This window comes from Rhinatrema bivittatum, chromosome 5, assembly GCF_901001135.1.
Source record: "Rhinatrema bivittatum chromosome 5, aRhiBiv1.1, whole genome shotgun sequence".
Classification (NCBI taxonomy): domain Eukaryota; kingdom Metazoa; phylum Chordata; class Amphibia; order Gymnophiona; family Rhinatrematidae; genus Rhinatrema; species Rhinatrema bivittatum.
Window position 1 is genome coordinate 21,837,607 of NC_042619.1, and position 23,659 is coordinate 21,861,265.

Consider the following 23,659-nt stretch of genomic DNA (forward strand, 5'->3'; position numbering starts at 1 on the left):
AAATGTCAGATACCAGCTAAATCAAAATTATCACATTAAACCAAAATACATATATTAAGTTCTAAATGCCTTCTGGAATAATCATGTTTTTACACCCTTCTTTAGGAAATTCATTCCATTTCCTTACTAATCTGATCTTTTGTGAGTTGAGACAGAGCAAACCATCCTGAGTCAGAAGTAATGCTCTAGAAGGATTCTATTACTGCAAATGTTCTTTTAGATGAACCTAATTCACGGAAAGCCTTAAAGGCCAAAGTTTTAAGTTGGGCATGAAATGTAACTGGGAGCCAGTGTAGGTCTCTGACTCTGAAGCAAATTAATGCACTTAAGTCTGCCATATTCTGAAGTAAATGTATAAATTCCCTTTGAAAATTGTCTATGGATGCAAAAAGCACATGGACTTTTTACCTGCTCTTTTTTTTTAATTTTTTTTTTTTTTTTAACTGGAAAACAGTGCACACAGATTTCAAAATCCAATTTACGGTGTAATTTTCAAACCCTGTCCAAAACACGCCCCAAGAAACACCTCTCATCAGTCTGGCTAAAAGTAACGCTAATAGTTGGGAAGGGTATATATGAGAGTGGGGTCGATACCACGTCATTCACAGAGGAAAGTGTTAGTGTGGAACTAACAAACTGAAAGTGAACAAAGCCATGGGGCTGGAAGGGGATGCATTTTAGGATAATAAGGAAGCTTATAGAGGTTCTGGTGGGTCCACTGAAAGATCTGTTGAAGATTAGAGTGGTCCCATGGGACTGGAGAAGGGCAGATGATCCTTTATATAAAAATGGCAACAGAGAGTAGGATGGAAGTACAGGCTAGTTAGTCTAATCTCTGTGGGGAGAAAATTAATGGAAACTCTACTGAAGAAAGGATAGTGAAGAATTACAATCCAGAGAGTTTGCAGGATTAAAGTAGCATGATTTGCTAGAGGGAGATCATGTCAAACTAATCTGATTGATTTCTTTGGCTGACTAAACAGTTGGATAAAGGGCATGCACTGGATGGGTTTATTTGGATTCAGCAAAAGCTTTCTATACCATCTCGCATAGGAGGCTGATAAATAAACCAAGCAACCTGGGGATGGTTCTCAAGGTGATGGACTAGATTAGAAACTGAATGAGTACTCCATTTTTAGAGTGTGTTCATAAGTATGTTATTAGTTAGATATATAGAGCAATTTCAGAAAGGCAAAATCTGCAGGCTCTTTTAACCCACCGACTTTGCATCAACTTTCCCTTTGAAAACTGCCTAAGAAAAATTATCCTCTCAACTTTCCATGAATAAATCCAGGTGCAGAGATTGGGAAGGGGAGTACTTTTTCTGGGTAAAATTGTTTACAGAATTGCATTCCCAATCCCGTCTCTGGAAATGCCTCCTTTCACACAAGTAGAATTACATACGTACTGGCCTTATGCATATAATTTTACCCATGCACAGTCAGGCAGTTTTCAAAGACCCCATTTCCGCAAGTAAATGGTTATTTTGCTACAGAAAAGGATTTTGATAATTGCTCTCTTCACTTGGTTTAGCCTACCCTTACCTTTCTCTCTCTCTCTCTCTCTCTCTCTCTCTCTTCAGTGTGGCTACCGATGTATTGTAAGGAATTTAGTTGTTACATTTCTGGATTGTTTTTGATTTGATCTTGTGCTTATATATTATTTTTGTTAAATTTATTATTGGCAAATGTATGTGTATGACTTTCCCTTGGGAAGATTATTGTTCAAGATATCCGATTAGAATGTATTCTCTGAAATATACATAATAAACACAGTTGACAGAAAATGGTTGAGAAATAGATCAATGACAAGATGAATATAAGCGTTTTTTTACACATTTTTCACTAAAAACTTTCAAAAACATTTGTTATGAGTATAATTTTTTTGTGCAGAAGAGAAAATAAGGTGAGAAGGTGGCTTTGATGATTAGAAAAATGGCACCGTAACCGGGGTTGGTACGGGAGGCCACATATGAAGTAGCTACCTACACCTTTAAAAAATAATTTTTCTAATTTGCACACTGTTTTGGGTCATTGTGGTGACATGTTATGCCGCAGGGCAGGGAATGTTTGTTTTTTTGTGTGAGCAAGCCTTTCAGTGGCAGAATCAAAAGCTGATCCAGGCTCTGAAAGAATGGCAGCAATCATTACAAGAACGGCAAGTACAGAAGCCAGTGAAAACCACTGAGGAATCTACAGTATAGGACCAGGAAAATCCAGAGCAAGGGAGCTCATGCTGGAGCCTTGAAGGCTGGCCTGAGGGAGGCAGCATGAATTGGTATAAAAAGAGGCAGCAGTCTCGCTAAAGAAAGGAGATGATAAAAATATTGATACAGACCACCAGTTTAACCAGTGTGCGGAGAAGGAGCCTGAGCCCAGGGAATTGCTGGTAAAAATATAGGAGGCAAAAGCATTGCTGCATGATGGAGAGCAGCAGCCAGTACCTTAAGGATCAGCGGCATACCCTTATGGCTGACCTATTCCCCATGGACTGTGCCGAATGAAACACTGAGGCCAGATGACCAGTTGGCTGAAGAAATCAGATTGCATTGAAGAGCATTGTATAATTTCTAGTCCCCGCCTCTCCAGGCAGAGCCGAGCCTAGGGAACCATAAAAGCAGCAGACTGTAGCACACAGTCAGTGAGGATATGCTGAAGTGGAGGGTTTGATACTGTGGTAAGAGGGAGGTGGTGAACCAGAAGGAGATGCCCTGTATAGTGTTAGTGAGGCTTCTGTCTGAGGTGGTTGGGCTGAGTTCTGAGAGAGGCTGCGGGGGGAGAGGGCACTCACTGAATGAGTACAAGAGAAGTAGCACACAGAAGCAAATGTCTTTATGTATGTGTCTGAGCCTCTGGCTGGCAGTGTAGTTTCTCATTACTTGGCAACTTGTTCAAAAAGCTGATTGGCAAAAAACTAACACCTGATCAGGAATCCAGGATATATGATGGATGTAACCAAACTTGTGGGGGATGCATGGATAGAAAGGAGAATGCAGCTCAGTTTGCTCACCCCTGGTCTAGGATGTGCTCTATTTAATGTTATATGAAAAAGGTGAAATTTAGGTTGGAGATTTTTGTTTCAATTCTGTCAGGCTCTAAGTTGCATGATGTACCTCTCAACGATTAGCTCAGTGTCCTTTAGGAGGTATTGAAGCAACTACTGCACAGAAAGTGAGTCGCAAATACCCTGTGGGTTGGTTTTGAAAAAATCCCCCAGGCTGGCATCTTCCTGCTATCCTCCCTAGATACAGCTCAGAATACAGAATCAGCACAGGAAACAGTTAAATTCCAAAAAGGATGAGATATTTCCTCATGATGCTTAAGTCACTTTCCAAAGACTGGAATCCCTTAATTTTATTTATTTAAAACAGTTTTTTATATCACTGTTCCATAAATCGTAACGGTTTACAAATATGCCATACAATACATAATAAAAATATATATATAAAAAGAATAACAAAACGTGGTAAACAGAACACTATGATCTGCTGGAGGCTTACTCTTTTGCCATTCTTCATTGAAGAGCTACACTGTCTAATGCAGATCCCTGCCTGTATAATCAGGTCTTTATACCTATTTTGAATGCCTTTGTATCACTTTGCATTCTTTTTTTTTTTATGCATTTTAAAAATATACAAGACATATAATCTTGACAGAAAGATGAAATTGAGTGAAGATAATAAAAATAATAAACTATTACACCATACAAAATAAAGAGAGAATATTACCCACTCAGTTCCATTATACAAGTCCTCAAACTGAAGAGATCCAATCCATAACCCAAAGCAAACAATAGAAAAAAAAAGAAGGCGGCAATGATCAAGTACCAGCAGCCAACCTATATAATGGGGAACATCAAGTATGTTTATGACTGGAGATTCTCCAAAGGAACAGCACATGGTATTTTACTAATCAAAAATTGGGTTAATTGAGGGGGGTCGTAAAAAAAAAATATAAGAATTATTTTGATACTTAACCATACATTTACATGGAAATTTCAGGAAAAAAATACCCCCTGTTTGCTGAACCTGCAATCGCATCAAAAGAAATTGTCTCCGCTTTTTTTTTTTTTTAGTCTGTCTAGAGACATCCGGAAAGACCTTACATTTAAGCTGTAGGAGCAATTCAGATCTATGGCAGAAAAAGAGTCTCAATAACCAATCTTTATCAGGCTCAAGAGCTAAGGTCACAATAAGAGTTGCTGGAACTGCCATATCGGTATCCAAAGTTTCAAGCATAGTAGAAACATCAACAATAGGTTCCTCAACTGTAACTAAAAGCACCATTCCGTCTCCCTGTATAACATCAGTAGTCCTTTTAAACTGAGGTAGATAGTATATTTTAAAAACAGGAGGAATTGCATTTTCAGGAACCTGTAGAATTTCAATTAGGTATCTCTTAAACATCTCTCTAGGAGATATTAGAGACACTTTAGGAAAGTTAATAAATCTGAGATTTCTATTCCTCACAATATTCTCAAGGTCTTCAATTTTTAAAGCTATATTAGCATTTTCTTTGATCTGTTGAACAGAGTTCACCTGAACTCATATAGATGAAAACTGTTGTCCCAATTCAGCAGCTATAGTTGACAAAATAGAGACTTCATGCTCCAAATCGTTACATTTCTGTACCAAGGGAGAAAGCTGTTGAAGAATTGAACTCCGTAGCTCCACTATGGCGTCCCAAATAACCTCCAAGGAGAAAACTGAAGGTCTCTGGACAGCAGGTAGCGGTAAGGAAGATAGTGAAGATGAAGTTGCAGTACCATTGCTTACTCTCAATGCCTCCCAGTCTGACAACTCAAAAAATTTCCTTACCCAGCTGTCCATGTTCGAATACTGGACTTGCAGCTGCAGCAGTCGCCCGTCGTTCCCTGCTGAAAACGGCACACCTACTTCTAGGTCTGTTGGTGTCTCCCCCGACACATGGGGAACTTTAACAAATGCAGGGTTGCCGGGTGGTATTCCCTCAGCCGGGCTTAGAAGTGAAAGAGAGTCAAGGAGAGAGGGGAGCTCCGATTCCCCTCCCACTCCATCCAGCGACTGAGTCCCCGGCAATGGGCTGCTGTGCAAGACATGGGTGTCCATCGGGCCCATCAAGGGGATCGACGGTGGTGGGAAAGGCCCAGATCTCAGTTTCCGCTTTCTGCCCATTCAAAAGAAGAAAAAAAAGAACAGGAACAAATATATTAAGGTAATTGAACAAGAGAGTCCTCATGCCGCAGGCTATCCGTTGGCCATCTTGGTTCTCCCCCCACTTTGCATTCTAAGTTGCTCTGGTAAGCTATAGAAAAAGTTCTGTCTTTCAGAAGATCAAGCGAAAGAAAGGATGGCCAGAGGTAAAGCGAGTAGACAAAACATTTTTCAGATATATCAATGAAAGAAGGGAGACCAGAAGTCGTATAGTGAAACTGAAAGGTGACAAGAAGCAGTGAGTGGAGAGTAACAAAAAAAAATGGCAGAAATATTAAACAAATCTTCAATTCGGTATTCACTAAAGAACCACCTGGAGAAGGACCATTGCTGGTTAACAAGACTGTAGATAGGGATGGAGTAGAAGAAACTCTGTTTTACAGAACAGAATGTATTGAGAGGAGATAGGCAAACTGAAAGTGGACAAGGTCATGGGGCTGGATGAGGTTTATCCCAGGATACTGAGGGAGCTCAGAGATGTGCTGGCAGGTCTGCTGAAGGACCTGTTCAATAGATCCCTGGAAACGGAAGTGGTGCCACGGGATTGAAGAAGAGCGGTGGTGGTCACACTTCATAAGAGTGGTAGCAGAGAGGAGGCTGGAAACTACATGCTGGTTAGCTTCACCTCGGTGGTGGGAAAATTAATGGTGACTCTGCTGAAGGAAAGGGTAGTGAACTATCTACAATCCGGTGAATTGCTGGACCCGAAGCAACATGAATTCACCAGGGGAAGGTCCTGTCAGACAAATCTGATTGGGAGACTAGAGATTTGGATTAAGAGCGCTTGATATGATCTACTTGGATTTCAGCAAAACTTTTGATATGGGCCCACATAGGCTTGTGAATAAAATGAGAAGTTTGGGAGTGAGCACCAAGGCGGTGCCATGGATTACAAACTGGTTGGTTGATAAAAGACAGCACATAATGGTAAATGAACCTACTCTGAAGAGAAATCGGTGTTAAGTGGCGTGCCACAGGAATCTGTGTTGGGAACGGTTCTGTTCAGTATGTTTGTGAGTGATATTGTAAAGGGAGAGAAGGTAAAGTTTGTCTATTTGCAGATGATACTAAGATCTTCAATAGAGTGGACACACCTTAAGGAGAAGGGAGAATTAAAAGTGATTTAAGAAAGATTTAAGAAGCTTGAAGAGTGGTCAAAGATTTGGCAGCTGGGATTCAATGCCAAGAAATGCAGAGTCATGCATCTGGGATGTGGTAATCTAAAAGAACTGTATTGGATGGGTTTGAAAGACTGATGTGCATGGACCAAGAGAGGGATCTTAGGGTAATAGTGTTTGGTGATCTGAAGATGATAAAACAATGTGATAAGGCGATAGCTAAAACCAGAAGAAGGCTGGGCTGCAGAGAGAGGGGAATAACCAGTAAGAAAAAGGAGGTGATAATGGCCTTGTACAGGTCCTTAGTGAGTCCTCACCTAGAGAGTACTGTGTTCAGTTCTGAAGACTGTATCTCAAGAAAGATAGAGACAGGATGGAGGTGATCCAGAGAAGGGCAATCAAAATGGAATGGGGTCTGTATTGGAAGACATATGAGGAGAGGCTGAAGGATCTGAATATGTATATCCTGGAAGAGAGAATGTGCAGGGGAGATATAATAAAGACCTTCAGTCATCTGAAATGTTTTAATGATGCATGAACTTTGAACCTTTTCTGTTGGAAAGAAAACAATAGAACCTAGGGGTCACAAAATGAAACTCCAGGGGGGGGGGCGACTAATAACCAACGTCAGGAAATACTTCTTCATGGAAAGTGTGGTAGATGCCTGGAATGCCCTTCCGGAGGAGGTGGTGAAGAAGAAAGCAGTCAAAGAATTCAAAGGGGCATGGGATAAACACTGTGGATTTCTAAAAGTTAGAGGACGGAAATGAGAAAAGTGCTGGGGTGTAACTTGCTGGTGCAGCAGTTACTGCTCTTAGCAAAAGGCATGGATACTACTATCCTTAACAAATATGCCTTGATGCTTTTAATGCAACTGCAACATTGCTCCCCACTTAGATGGTTAGAGGATGGAAATGAAGAATAGCATGCAGGGGGGAAACTTGATGGTGCTGCAATTACTACCATTAACAGATTCTCCCTGCTTAGACAGCAGAGGGGAAAAGAGGAATTGGATTCAGACCACAGCAGAGGGCCCCGACTTCTCCGGTCTGGGATACTGATACACAGACATAAAGGAAAAAGCACAGGACTGCTTCTACAGCCAAGTCCATAAGCAAAGCACATCAGGCAACACTGTCTGAATTTTCAAGAAAGCTCATTACTCGGTAAAAAAAAATATATATATATTTCTAGCTGAAATATTTAGGGGTATCCTAAGGTTTGGGGATAACTGCACAGAGTTACTAACTTAAGCTTGCTGGGCAGACTGGATGGACCATTTGGTCCTTTTCTGTCGTCATTACTATGTTTTCCTATAAGAGGTCTTACATCTTGTTAAATTTTTTACAGTAGAAAATTGGAGTTTATTGTTAAAACCTGTAGCATAAATCTTTTTAGTTTAGTATTTTTGTTTAGTATTGTTAATCATTCTTCTATATTTGGTTAATAGAATTCTGTATCTTTCTAAAGCAATCTGTGACTCATTTTCCTCCATGCCCTTTCTTTTCTCCTAAGCTCATGCTTGCAGCATTATACCATTGTGAACTTTTGTTAAGTTTAGTGGGCTTAAATCTTAATTTTTTCATTGGTGCTAAAGTATCAATCATTTTTTGATTTATGTCATTCCAAAAGTTGACAGCAGTCACATAGTCATCAGGCTGAAAGCTATTTAGCTTAATAGGGAGTAATTCTTTGTCCAAGTCAACCTGTCTGCATCTCTCAATAACAGTGGTTTCTTCTACATCGGCAGGAGGACATCACAAGAAGGCCATACTCCCAAAAGAATGGTAGAGATTCCTTCTTTATTCAACAAATACACTCAGGTGGCTGGCTTGATTGGAACGAATCCTCTCCCTGTTGTATAAGTGTTGAATCTCCAGCCTCTTACAGGAAAGGACTTCCCTCGCATACAGATCAAGTAAAGCCCAAGTCAGAGTGCAGCCCCTTTGCTCCTCTCCTAGAGCTCCCTCCAAGACATTTCAGAAAATTCTCATCAGCACGCCAGATCTCCCCCCAGTGATTTATGGAATCACCATGCTCCTGGTACTGACCTACCCATTAGGGGATGGAATCTCCTGTCACTCCTAAAAAGCACTAATCCCACTGAACCTCTTGTTACTAGAACGCTTCCAATTTAATCTGTAGGGAAGCCTAGCTAGCTTTGCACTAGATTAAAAAGGGATTTGGATATGTTCCTGGAGGAAAAGTCTAGAAACAATTATTAGCCAGATGGAGTTGGGCAAACCCACCACTTTTCCCTGTGACTGAGCAACAAGAAATGGATCTACTCTTTAGGATCTGCTGGATACTTCCTAATAACCTGGATTGGCTACTGTCAAAGACTGGATGCTGGTCCTCTTCAATACAAAAAATCCAGCCCCCAGAGACCAGGACTTCCGCCCCCTTACTCAGTGTAAGCTCTGGTGGTCCAGTGGAGGCCTGGAGTATCCACTAGGCCAGTGGTTCTCAACCTTTTTTCTGTCGGGACACACCTGACAGATGGTTCTCACATGCGTGACACACTGACCCATGATCGTCACAGGGCTAGATGTAAATGTACAGTTTGCATCCACGGGAACCCCCCTGATCCACAATAATGGATGTAAAGCAGAATTATGACATTCCCCGTTCAACTCACTCTACAAAAAAGATATTCTGGTTCTGGTGTCATCTCAGTAACAGCAACTCAAACTCCTTCTACTTTCAGGCTCAATAGCCCTACTTATGAAAAGACAGCAGTTTACCACCAATGCATGTCCTCTTGAGAAAACGCAACAAATAAGACTGATAAAACACTTACATGCTAGTAAAATATCTCTGTAACAGACACAGAACCGACCTAACATACTCCCAGGATCTGTAGTAATGCACATAAACTAATCCACACACAGTTACACCTGTATTATGGAATACACTCAAACAGGAGCAACCCTATCTATGAAAAGGCAACACTACAAATATTAAATCAGGCCCTAAAAACCAATACACCTCTTATTAGGAAAACAGAACTAGCAAGCAGCTATAGATCCCCACACAGAAATAATTGTAAAACTATACTAATAAGCAGAATAAATGTTTCACAACAACTATGAACAGAATAACATCCAACAATTAAAAACTCATAAAAACTATTAAAAATTCTCCAAACACCAATAAAATATTTCAAAAAAAGCAGACACATCACATAATATTAAAAATAATTAAAATAGCAGTCAATCAAGAAAAATAAACTTAAAAAGCCACCTTTACTTACCCCCTCCAGCAGCTTTCCTACTCCTCTTCCATGCAGGCTGTAGCACACACCAGAAGCAGCAGTAGTGGCTAAGCTCTATACTCATGGTCCTCTTCCTTAGGGCCCATGTCTCTCACACATACACACACCATACCAGTCATGCCCCCATGACCAGTTTCTGTCTCTCACACACCAATCATCTCCCAGTCTTTGACAAACACACCAGTCACCTTCCTGAACAGTTTCTCTCATGCCATACACACACACACAGGCTTCCCACTCCCGTGTTCCACTTACATATATGGGCTTCTCACTCTCATAATCACTTTCTCTTTCTCACATACACTCACCAGTCTCTCACTCCCATGCTTGTTCTCTCCACATGCACAGGCTTCTCATTCCCATAATCACTTTCTCTGTTACACACACACACACCCAGTCTCTCTCTCATTTCCATGCTCGCTCTCCACGTGCACAGGCTTCTCATTCCCTGAATCACATTCTCTCTCTCACATTCACATACACACCAGTCACACCATCACCTTACCAATCAGTCTCTCTCATATACATGCACACACACAGGCTTCCCACTCCTATGCTCTCTCTCACATAATCAGGCTTCTCACTCCCATGCTTTCTTTCACATACACCCCCACAACACCAGGCTTCTTACTCCCATGCTTTCTCACATACCCAGATTTCTCACTTCCATGCTTTTTCTCTCTCTCTCTCTCTCACACACACACATCCCTGACTGTCTCACACTCTCACACACACATCAGTCATCTCCTTGAGCAGTCACTTTCATTGTCTCTCACATATACACATACATCAGCTCTCTGACCAGTTTCTCTCAATCACACACATACTCTCGATCAAATACATTCTCTCACTTACACACAGGCTCTCAATCACACACATTCTCTCACTTACACACAGGCTGGCTGGCTGGCTGCTTCTCTCTCTTTCTGTCACTCACTTCCTCTCCCCCCCCCCCCCAGCACAAACGGTAGCTGCTCCTCCAGCCCCCGCAGGCCAAGAAGGAAGAATTCCATCGATCGCGGGAGGCTCATGCTGCTCTCTCCTTTCCCTTCCGCTTTCTCCCCCAGAGCAGGAAGATCAGCTGCCTCTCCTGCTGCCACCGGACTCCTGCTATCTTCCGGCGTCCGAACTTCCTGTCGGGGGGGGGGGGGGGCAGCGGAAGCGCAGCGCACAACGTCCGCTTCCTCCCTCCCCTCCCAAGCAGGAAGATCGGCGGACCATACGGCCCGTCGCCCGAAGATAGCAGGAGGCCGGTGGCAGCAGGAGAGGCAGCTGATCTTCCTGCATTGGGGGGAGGAAGCGGAAGCTGCACGCGACGCTTCCGCTCCCCCACCCCAAGCAGGAAGATCGGCGGACCATACGGCCCGACGCCTGAAGATACCAGGAGAACGGGTGGCAGCAGGAGAGGCAGCTGATCTTCCTGCATTGGGGGGAGGAAGCGGAAGCTGCACGCGGCGCTTCCGCGCCCCCCCCCCCGAACAGGAAGACCGGTTGGCCATACGGCCGCAGCAGCGCTTCCCCATGTGTGCCGTGATGGCGCGCGAGGCGTGGGTTCTCTTGCGGCACGGCCTTTCTTCTTCCCGCGCACCACTTCCTGTTCCGGGTCCGGGGGGGGGGGAATGCAGGCGCGGGAAGAAGAAAAGGCCAGCCGCGGATGCCACAGCTTTTTTTTTTTTTTTTTGCACCGCTGCCGTTCCCGCTGGGCTTGAACGTGCTGATAGCCCGGCGGCAACGGCAGCAGGGAAGAACGAGCAGCGGGAGGGACCGGGAGCCACGCGACACACCTGCCGGTGCTTGGCGACACACTAGTGTGTCGCGACGCACCAGTTGAGAACCGCTGCACTAGGCTACGGGCTTGGTTGCAGCCAATTTTCAAGATGGCGCCACCTAGCCTTTGCTCCCATTACTAAAAAATGAAACAAACTACCATATTGCCTCTGTATCTATCCATGGTGCGATTGCACCTTGAGTATTGTGTGCAGTTCTGGTCGCCCCATCTCAAGGACATAGCAGAACTAAAAAAAAGGTGCAAAGGGGGGGTGTCAAAAATGATAAAGGGAATGGAACGGCTCCCCTATGATGAGAGAATAGGCAGTTTAGAGCTCCAGCTGAGAGGGGACATAACTGAAGTTTATAAAATCTTGAGTGGGGTGAAATGGGTCTGTTATTTACCCTTTCAAATTATACTAAAACAAGAGGACACATTATGAAACTAACAATCAGCAGATTCAAAACAAATCGTAGAAAGTACTTTGTCAAGCTCTGGAATCTGTTGCCAGAGGTCGTGATCAAGGCATTTAGCATGGCTGGGTTTAAAAGAGGTTTGGACCAAGTTCCTGGAGGAAAAGCCCATAACACATTCAGGTCGATCCAGTAAGGCCGCGGTAGAAACAGTGCGGTAGTGTCAGGTAGTGTCAGGCGCACCCTTCCTCCCCGCACGCACAGTTCTCTTCACTAACTCCCCGATACTCTCCTCTAATCGCATACAAATGCATGCCGCGGCTTTAAAGCGGTAGGGAAGGGTTATGCCCGCGTAACCCATTTTACTGTATAGGCGCTTAATACAGCGCCTATACATTAACCTGGGTGCGCTGGTACCTGTCATTTCAAATGACATTTGAAATGACAGGCACCAGGAAGTGTAAAAATCAAAATTTTTAAATACCTGTCGGAGGGCCGCGTGGGTCCAGGCGGCCGGCGGGATCCGGGGGGCCGGTGGTCGAGTGTTAAATCTAGGCCGCGGGTGGGTGGGCGCCTGTTCCGGGCGGCGGGGGGGGGGGCGGGTGGGCGCGCGTTAGTTTCAGACGGCCGGGGGGGTACAGGCGGCCGGGGGCGGCGGGAGCCGGGTGGTCGCGTGTTAAATCTAGGCCGCGGGCGGGTGGGCGCCTGTTCCAGGCAGCGGCGGCGGGGGGACACGCGTTAGTTCGAGACGGCCGGCGGGTGGTCGCGTGTTAAATCTAGACCGGGTCCGCACAGGCGCGCATTCATTCATCCAGGCGGAGGAGCCGGTGGCAAAAGCAGCCGGCTCCTCCGCCTGGATGAATGAATTCATTCACTGCCGGTGGGGGCTGCCTCTCCGGCAGCCCCCACCGGCAGTGTATGAATGAATGTGCGCCTGTGCGACCCCTGCGATTCGGCGCTCAAGGCAGTCACATGCCGTGACGTCACGCCGAGAGCGCCGAATCGCAGGGGTCGCACAGGCGCGCATTCATTCACTGCCGGTGGGGGCTGCCTCCGGCAGCCCCCACCAGCAGTGAATGAATGCGCGCCTGTGCGGACCCGGCCTAGATTTAACACGCAACCGCCCGCCGGCCGTCTCGAACTAATGCGTGTCCCCCCACCGCCGCTGCCTGGAACAGGCGCCCACCCGCCCGCGGCCTAGATTTAACACGCGACCACCCGGCTCCCGCCGCCGCCGGCCGCCTGGAACCACGCGGCCCTCCGACAGGTATTTAAAAATTTTTATTTTTTCTTCTGACAGGTTTTATGTGTCCCACATCATTACATTTTCTCGATCATCTCTGTATCGCTTTTTTTTTAAATTGTGTTTTATTGTTTTGAGTATCTTAAGCGGTGTCGATGGATTTGTTACTAGACTCACAGTCCTAATTCCTACTAGGGGGAGGCGGTAAACTAACACGTTACGGCCGCGGCAAAACAGTGCGTTACTAATGAGAGAACCTGAGTGCCTGTTACGGTATGGGAGGGGAATAGCTAATTCCTTCATTATACAGCTAATTCGTTCATTTACATGCCGGGTGGGGAAGGGTTACGCGTCTGTTTTAAGAAGCGCTACGGACGCGCAAAACTGGAGACTGTATCGCTGGTTTGCCTTACGCGTCCGAATTGTGCGCAGCGAGCTCGTTACAGACGAGAAATCTTCAACTGAACTTTACTGGATCGACCTGATTATTAGCTATTGCTATCCTTGGGATCTGGCCATTGTCAGAGAGATGAAGACAGGATGCTGGGCTCGATGGAGCTTGGTCTTGACCTAACATGGCATTTTTAAATGTTCTTAATACTGAGGAATACAAGCAAGTCAGAAGAGTTAGCTTCAACATGAACTGGAAAAGGACTAAAGACAGGGTGTCTCGGATGTCACAAGGATGAATATTCCAAAGAGAGGGCACCAAAGTTGGTGGCTTGCTTAGTGTGCAAGACACTGATGAGGGTGCCAGGAACAAAGTAAGAGTGTAAATAGGGAGAGGCCAGTCATTTATAGGTAAATGTAGATTGGAATTGTTTTGATTATATATTTCTGATGTATTATTTTTATGATGCATTACTGATGTATTATTTTTATGATGCATTACTGATGTATTATTTTTATGATGCATTCTGATGTATTATTTTTATGATGCATTACTTATTATAGTATTTTTAAGTTTTGTGAACTGCTTTGGGTTGGAGTATTTATTTATTTATTTATTTAGAATTCTTATATACCGACGTTCTTGAAAGAAGATATCAAATCAAATCGGTTTCCATTGAAACTGAACAATCGCGGCTGTGGAGTTACATTGAAACAAGTAGTCAGAAACAGATAACATTATGTCCAAGGAAGGTGGTATACAGATATAGCTTATCATAACGTAAAGAGCAGACACACAAAGCAGTTGAATTAGCACAATGCCTCAACCTAGCTGCTGTCCTTCGGGACATCCCTCATGAGCATTATCTTTAAAAAAAAAAAAAAAAAGGTACAAAAACATCTATCAAAAGCAGCAATAATTCTTACATTGGCTGGAAGTTCTTAAAGATTGCTGTTAGGAAATGTAAATGTCAGTGGGGAAAGGAGGCCTGTAGGGAAATGTGACTGTAGAGAGGCAGGCAGAAGCACTTTTTAAAAAAAAAAAAATTAACCAGGAAGCTGACTTGGGGAGCGAAGCTAAAATCTCAAAAATAAGTAGCGATCAGAAATGTGAAAATAGAGCTAAATCTGGCAGGAAGCCAGTAGAGGAAAACTGTAAGCAGAGAGGCATATTGGAGCGGAAAGAAGCCAAGCCAGAGGAAGTTTCAAACATCTGTTTGTTCTTCTTTTTTTTTTTATATTCACACTGCTGCAGCCTCATAGGTAAATATACACAAAAGATGCACATCTGTCCAAACAGCTGGAAAAAAAATGTGTAAGTAATAACACATGCTAGGGCTAACAAAAGAAAGATAGCCTAGAAATAAGATAAAAAAATAGAAGCAACAGTGCCAAGAAAAAGGCAAGTTAGTATTTGGAGTGATTTAGGGTACAACCACTAAAATACTGCCGAACCAGAAAGACACAGACCTATAGAGATCACTAAAATATCATTAACTTAAAGACTATCAAATATCATTAACTTAAAGACTATCAAAGTATGTTGTATAGACATAATTCTTACGTAGGGCTAAGAAGCGTACAAACTGACATCATCGATCGCAAGGCAGCACAAGAAAATACATCAGCAGAAATACGTGTGTAAATATGGAGATCCTTTTTGCATTACACTTTATGGAAAATGTGGTTATGTCTAAACTCTAGAAAGAAAACCATGTAGCAGAGAATGGCTTTATCCATTTAAAGGTTTAGTTTTATCTGTTACTGAATGGGACTTATTTCATGGACTAGAGGCCTCCCAAAAAATATCAGCTGCTTTTAACTCATGTTGCCCTTTTTTGTTTGTTTGTTTTCACAGGATACACTGCTGGAACCCCATACAAGGTCCCTCCTACCCAGAGTAACAGTGCACCCCCTCCGTACTCTCCATCTCCAAATCCATACCAAACAGCTATGTACCCTATTAGAAGTGCCTACCCACAGCAGAACCTGTATGCCCAGGTAAGTTTATCATGGAACTGTATAGCTATGTAAAAGTGGGCATCTCTGCTTTGACCCTTTTGAATGCCCCATGAGGCTGATTCACGAAAGCGTGCTATCGCATTAACGTGCTTTATTAGCGAGTAAGTCCCATTAAAAAAAAAATGTAAATACGTACTATAATGTGGTAGCTCACTTTAGTGAATCAGGAAAGAGATCTAGACGTCACAGTGGATAATACATTGAAACCTTCAGCTCAGTGTGCTGCAGCAGTCAAAAAGCAAACAATGTTAGGAATTATTAGGAAGGGAATAGTAAATAAACAGAAAATTATATAATGCCTCTATAATGCTCCCTGGTGAGACCGTACCTTGAGTACTATGTACAATTCTGGTTGTCTCATTTCAAAAAAGATATAGTTGTGATGGCGAAGGTACAGAGAAGGGCAACCAAAATGATAAAGGGAATGGAACAGCTCCCCTATGAGGAAAGGCTAAAAAGGTTAGGGCTGTTCAGCTTGGAGAAGAGACGACTGAGGGGGGGATATGATAGAGGTGTTTAAAATCATGAGAGGTCTAGAATGGGTAAATGTGAATTGGTTATTTATTCTTTCGAATAATAGAAGGACTAGGGGGCATTCCATGAAGTTAGCATGTAGCACATTTAAAACTAATCAGAGAAAATTCTTTTGCACTCAACATACAATTAAGCTCTGGAATTTGCTGCCAGTTAATTTAGCTGGGTTTAAAAAAAGGTTTGGATAAGTTCTTTGAGGAGAAGTCCATTAACTGCTATTCATCCAGTTGACTTAGGGCTAATTTTCAGAAGGGCCCGGCAATGCGCGTAAGCCCTGTTACGTGCTGAAGTGCCAGGCCTCTCAAAAGGGGCGGGGACGACGCACGCAAGTTATAAAATACCTGCGTCCATGTGTGTGCAGCAGGAACCGCGTGAACGTTTTAAAATCTATCCCTAAGAGCAGTGGTTCTCAACCTTTTTTCTGTCGGGACACACCTGACAGATGGTTCTCACATGCGTGACACACAGACCCATGATCGTCATGGAGCTAGATGTAAATGTACAGTTTGCATCCACGGGAACCCCCCTGATCCACAATAATGGATGTAAAGCAGAATTATGACATTCCCCGTTCAACTCACTCTACAAAAAAGATATTCTGGTTCTGGTGTCATCTCAGTAACAGCAACTCAAACTCCTTCTACTTTCAGGCTCAATAGCCCTACTTATGAAAAGACAGCAGTTTACCACCAATGCATGTCCTCTTGAGAAAACGCAACAAATAAGACTGATAAAACACTTACATGCTAGTAAAATATCTCTGTAACAGACACAGAACCGACCTAACATACTCCCAGGATCTGTAGTAATGCACATAAACTAATCCACACACAGTTACACCTGTATTATGGAATACACTCAAACAGGAGCAACCCTATCTATGAAAAGGCAACACTACAAATATTAAATCAGGCCCTAAAAACCAATACACCTCTTATTAGGAAAACAGAACTAGCAAGCAGCTATAGATCCCCACACAGAAATAATTGTAAAACTATACTAATAAGCAGAATAAATGTTTCACAACAACTATGAACAGAATAACATCCAACAATTAAAAACTCATAAAAACTATTAAAAATTCTCCAAACAACAATAAAATATTTCAAAAAAAGCAGACACATCACATAATATTAAATAATTAAAATAGCAGTCAATCAAGAAAAATAAACTTAAAAAGCCACCTTTACTTACCCCCCTCCAGCAGCTTTCCTACTCCTCTTCCATGCAGGCTGTAGCACACACCAGAAGTAGCAGTAGTGGCTAAGCTCTATACTCATGGTCCTCTTCCTTAGGGCCCATGTCTCTCACACACACATACACCATACCAGTCATGCCCCCATGACCAGTTTCTGTCTCTCACACACCAATCATCTCCCAGTCTTTGACAAACACACCAGTCACCTTCCTGAACAGTTTCTCTCATGCCATACACACACACACAGGCTTCCCACTCCCGTGTTCCACTTACATATATGGGCTTCTCACTCTCATAATCACTTTCTCTTTCTCACATACACTCACCAGTCTCTCACTCCCATGCTTGTTCTCTCCACATGCACAGGCTTCTCATACCCATAATCACTTTCTTTCTCTCCCACATACACACACACCAGTCACCTGATCTGTCTCATGCATATACACACACACATAGGCTTCCCACTCTCATGTTCTCTTTCAAATATACAGGCTTCTCACTCCCATGCCCACTCTTCACCTGCACAGGCTTCTCATTTCCATAATCACTTTCTCTCTCTCTCTCTCTCACACACACCCGTCACCTGATCTCTCTCATGCATACACACACACACAGGCTTCCCACTTCCATGTTCTGTCTTACATACACAGGCTTCTCCCTCCCATGCTGTGTCTCACACACACCCAGGTTCTCACTCCCATGCTCACTCTCTTCACATGCACAGGCTTCTCATTCCCATAATCACTTTCTCTGTTACACACACACACACCCAGTCTCTCTCTCATTTCCATGCTCGCTCTCCACGTGCACAGGCTTCTCATTCCCTGAATCACATTCTCTCTCTCACATTCACATACACACCAGTCACACCGTCACCTTACCAACCAGTCTCTCTCATATACATGCACACACACAGGCTTCCCACTCCCATGCTCTCTCTCACATAATCAGGCTTCTCACTCCCATGCTTTCTTTCACATACACCCCCACAACACCAGGCTTCTTACTCCCATGCTTTCTCACATACCCAGATTTCTCACTTCCATGCTTTTTCTCGCTCTCTCTCTCACACACACATCCCTGATTGTCTCACACTCTCACATACACATCAGTCATCTCCTTGAGCAGTCACTTTCATTGTCTCTCACATATACACATACATCAGCTCTCTGACCAGTTTCTCTCAATCACACACATACTCTCGATCAAATACATTCTCTCACTTACACACAGGCTCTCAATCACACACATTCTCTCACTTACACACAGGCTGGCTGGCTGGCTGCTTCTCTCTCTTTCTGTCACTCACTTCCTCTCCCCCCCCCACCCAGCACAAACGGTAGCTGCTCCTCCAGCCCCCGCAGGCCAAGAAGGAAGAATTCCATCGATCGCGGGAGGCTCATGCTGCTCTCTCCTTTCCCTTCCGCTTTCTCCCCCAGAGCAGGAAGATCAGCTGCCTCTCCTGCTGCCACCGGACTCCTGCTATCTTCGGGCGTCTGAACTTCCTGTCGGGGGGGGGGGGGGTAGCGGAAGCGCAGCGCACAACGTCCGCTTCCTCCCTCCCCCCCCCCCCCCCCAAGCAGGAAGATCGGCGGACCATACAGCCCGACGCCCGAAGATAGCAGGAGGCCGGTGGCAGCAGGAGAGGCAGCTGATCTTCCTGCTTTGGGGGGAGGAAGCGGAAGCTGTGCGCGACGCTTCCGCTCCCCCACCCCAAGCGGGAAGATCGGACCATACGGCCCGACGCCCGAAGATACCAGGAGAACGGGTGGCAGCAGGAGAGGCAGCTGATCTTCCTGCATTGGGGGGAGGAAGCGGAAGCTGCACGCGGCACTTCCGCTCCCCCCCCCCCCCCCGAACAGGAAGACCGGTTGGCCATACGGCCGCAGCAGCGCTTCCCCATGTGTGCCGTGATGGCGCGCGAGGCGTGGGTTCTCTTGCGGCACGGCCTTTCTTCTTCCCGCGCACCACTTCCTGTTCCGGGTCCGGGGGGGAAATGCAGGCGCGGGAAGAAGAAAAGGCCAGCCGCGGATGCCACAGCTTTTTTTTTTTTGCACCGCTGCCGTTCCCGCTGGGCTTGAACGTGCTGATAGCCCGGCGACAACGGCAGCAGGGAAGAACGAGCAGCGGGAGGGACCGGGAGCCACGCGACACACCTGCCGGTGCTTGGCGACACACTAGTGTGTCGCGACGCACCGGTTGAGAACCGCTGCCTTAGAGAATAGCCACTGCTATTACTGGCATCAGTAGCATGGGATCTACTTGGTGTCTGGGGACTTGCCAGGTACTTGTGACCTGGATTAGCCACTGTTGGAAACAGGATGCTGGGCTTGATGGACCCTTGGTCTGACCCAGTATGGCATGTTCTTATATAAGTTTAAAAAAACTGCATGGAGGGGGTCAGCCACTTGACTCAAACACACAAACTTCTGTTTGTTGCCTGCCTTTCTGACTACCTATTTAAAAAAAATACACGAACACAAGAAATAATTTACCCCAATAGTTACTTCTCCCCAGTACTTTTAAGTTTTAAAAATTTCTCCAAGCAGTACTTACTGATTCTTTCCAGCCACCAGCAAGGTGGCTGGAAAGAATTTATACACTATGTCCCCCTAGAAGCAACACAACCATCAAAACTTCTACTTCCGCTCCCCTAACCAGAGTAGCTTCTTTTGCAATCAGACAGATCAGGTACCAGTTAGATTATGTCCCTTTCTTCTAGGGTCTTTTAGAAATTTTGAGGTCTATATTCTGACACAGTCTGGATAGCAAAGTTAGCCGGATAAACTTAAACCGGCTGACTTTGGAGGCATATTCAACAGTGCAGCCACGCTATTGAATACAGCCGACTAACTTAATTAGCCAGCTAACTATAGCCAGCTAACTGGTTTCTAAACCAATTCTAGGCTGCTTATAAACCCAAAGAAAACATGTTAATTTTATTGAGAGCATGAAATAATGTCACTGGAACTGCCAGAAGAAGAATGACAGATTAAAAACATCACCCAAGGCAGCCAATTCATTCTAACACAATTAGTCCTCCCTATTGAACTGATGTATATTTTCTTTCACTTCCAACTATTTTCTTCAAGCATTCTCAGTATAAGGGTATAATTACTACTGTCTTAGTATTAAGACAGGTGGATCCAGAACCAGTGGGCTATGCACCTCTACTAGCAGATGGAGATGGAGCAGAGCTGACATCACAGTATAAATATATGGTAAAGATGGCTTTCGTTTGTCTGTGGCGGGAAAGAGGATGCTAAGTGAAAAATTCAGATCATAAATTATCAGGTATTTTAACTAGGGAGTGGGGTGGCAGGAAGTGGCCAGTGAAATTGGAATGTCACACCCAAGCAATACAGGAAGTGGGAAAACAAAGTAACAAAATCAGTCGGTTCAAAAAAACAGAAAAGGCGAGTAGGAAGAGTAGCTGGAAACCTATGACCACAAATGCTTGTAGTTTGAGCAATAAAATCCCAGACCTGCAGGCCCTAATGGTAGAGGAGGAATTGGACATTGTTGCTATTTCGGAGACATGGTTTACCGAGTCTCATGATTGGGATGTGGCCATCCCAGGCTATAGGTTGTTAAGAAAGGACAGAGAGGACAGAGGGAGTAGCTCTTTATGTCAAAAAACAATATCCAAGCAACTGAATTGCAAGGGACATGGGGTAAAGAAGCATTATGGACTGTCCTAAAAAGAGAAGATGGTGTTTACATTTTTACTGGTGTGATCTACAGACCGCCAACCCAAACAGATGAAATGGATAGAGATCTGATCAAGGACATCCAATAGTTGGGAAAGAAGGGAGAAGTGTTACTTGTTAGAAATTTTAATCTTCCAGATGTGGATTGGAGCATTCCTTCTGCAGAATCTACAATAAGTAGAAAAATAGTGGATGCCCCTCAAGGTGCTCTGCTCAAAACAAATGGTAATAGAACCCACAAGGGAGGTTGTGATCCTCGATCTAGTGCTCACTAATGGGGATAATTTCACTGATGTTCAGATAGGGGCTCACTTGAGCAGTAGTGATCATCAGATAATATGGTTCAGTATCGCAAATAGGATACAGAGAAGTCACACAAAGACCCAAATTTTGAATTTCACAAATACGGACTTTGCTAAAATGGGGATGTACCTGGAGGAAGAATTGGAAGACTGGGAGAAAACGGATGAGGTGGAACAGCAGTGGGCCAAATTAAAAGGAACTATTTCAAAGGCAACAAATCTATATGTTAGGAAAGTAAAGAAGAGTAAGAGGAAAAAGAAACCAATCTGGTTCTCTAAGGAGGTGGCTGAAAAAATGAAGGCAAAAAGAACAGCATTCAAGAAGTATGGCGGCTTTTGCCTTTTTCCAAGATCAGGTGAATGGTGGACACTTGTTGGATCATCCAGATGTAGCCCGTTTCTTGAAAGAAGTGAAGTATCTTCACCCTTGTGGAGTCTTAATCTAGTTTGGGATTTTTTAGTGGGCGCTACTTTTCAACTGAGGTTACTGACCTTGTAAACAGTGTTTCTTGTGGCAATTTGTTCTGCGCATCGAGTATCCGAACTGCAGGCCTTGTCTTGTCAGGAGCCGTTTCTACGAGTGCCTGCAGGGGAGATACAGCTGCGTATTGTTCCTTTCTTTTTGACAAAATAGGTCTCAGATTTTCACTTGAATCAGTCCATTTCCCTGCCATCTCTGGACAGGGAAAGAGATGCAGAGGAATGTCACCTGTAACGGCCCTTGGATGTCAAGATGCATATCTTGAGGTATTTGGAGCTTTCTACCTCTCAGGAAGATGGATCGCCTATTTGTTCTCCATGGTGGAAGTAAACAGGGTGAGCCTGTGTCACGGGCTACATTAGCCCACTGGATTAAGGAGGTAGTCACTGCCACGTATGTGGATGCTGAGCAGCCCATTGCCTAGTCAGGTTTGGCTCATTCCACTAGGGCTTGGGCAGAAGTTAGATTTTGTCTCCCATTGATATTTGCCGAGATGCAACATGATCCTCTTTACACACCTTTTTCAGAAGTTATCAACTGGATGTGCAGGCCCAGGAGGTTGTAGCCTTCACATGTGCGGTTTTGACTGGACCGCAGGCAGCCTCCTGCCCAGTTCCAGGAATAGCTTTGATACCCACTGGTTCTGGATCCACCTATCTGAATGCTAAGAAAGGAAAAATTACTACTTACCTGATAATTTCCTTTTCTTCAGTACAGACAGATGGATCCACCTTCCCGCCCTTGGCTGCCAAATTGTTGTGCTATTATCCTCCTGTGGAGCTGCGTGTTCCAGGGAGTACTGGTAAATGTCAATCCAGTCCCTAGACTAGTGTTATTGCACTCCTTGTCTGAGCTCAGTGGTTTCCTGTTAGCTGAGTGCTGGAGCGGTTGTCTGTTAATAATCACGTTTTTGTTAGTTTGTCCACAGTTGGCTTTTGCAGAGAATACTGGCGGGTGATGTCACTGTAAGGTTATATATACCGTAATGTCAGCTTTGCTCCATCTCCATCTGCTGGTAGAGGTGCATAAACCCACTGGTTCTGGATCCACCTGTCTGTACTAAAGAAAAGGAAATGATCAGATAAGTAGTAATTTCTCCATTTAAATGATAAAATTATTCTAATCTAGCTGAGATGGAGATTCCAAAATATTTAATGTACTTGATAGTCATCTAAACAAACTTTGTACCTGACATCTCAATTTATGAAATTCCTCCTTATGCAAAGGTAATAGTGTATGTACCAGAAGCCAGACGATTATTCCAAGCTCCTGGTCACAGTAAGAGTTTTGGGGGTTTCTAGGTGAGGCAGACTGGATAGGGTTCGGTTGACGAGAGGGGAGGGTGGGCCACACCAAGGGACTTTCATTTGGAGAATATTTTAACAATTTGGATGGAGTAGGGAGAGGGAGTTTTTCGGGCCTGTAGGCCTGCAATGATTTCAAAACATTTTGGGAAGGGAGGAGGGGATCAGCTGGCAGGGTCAACATTTATTGCACTGGGGTGGGGGATCAGGCCAGCAGGCTTGCTTGAAGTTTGTTTTTGTTTTGTTTTGTTTTTTGTAATGGTAATCACTATTTAATAGACTATATACTTTGAATATAGCTGGTTAAGGTTAAAGTTATCCGTGAACACATAACCGGATAACTTTGAAACCCAACTGTGGATATTGAAACATTGCCAGTTAGGTTTCAAAGGCTGCCTTACAGAGTGAGCAATCTAAATTTGAACACACAGAGGTCCATATTCAAAAGGATTTATCCAGACAAACCCCTGTTTTTGAATTTTATGCTGCTCTCAACACCTCTGACTTATCTGACTATATTCTGCTAAGGACTTAACGGGATAAATCTTAAACAGATATGTCAGATGCATTCCTGAGGCAGAGTTAAGTTGGCCAGATAAATTAGCTGGATAACTCAAATTTTCAGCATAAAAATGTTTCCAGCCAACTTTGATATAGCCACACTGACGCCTAGATCTCTTTCCTGGGTGGTAGCTCCTAATATGGAACCTA

General features: G+C 44.1%; 1 protein-coding gene across 4 annotated transcripts in view; it reads left to right on the forward strand.

The window, feature by feature from the left end:
• Positions 1 to 23,659, forward strand: part of FAM168A (family with sequence similarity 168 member A) — a 579,070-nt gene that overhangs the window by 498,290 nt on the left and 57,121 nt on the right. For all 4 annotated transcript variants that reach the window (XM_029602124.1, XM_029602123.1, XM_029602125.1 and 1 more), the window contains one exon: positions 15,256 to 15,398. In XM_029602124.1, coding sequence (XP_029457984.1) covers positions 15,256 to 15,398 — 143 coding nt within the window. The remainder of the gene's footprint in view (positions 1 to 15,255; positions 15,399 to 23,659) is intronic.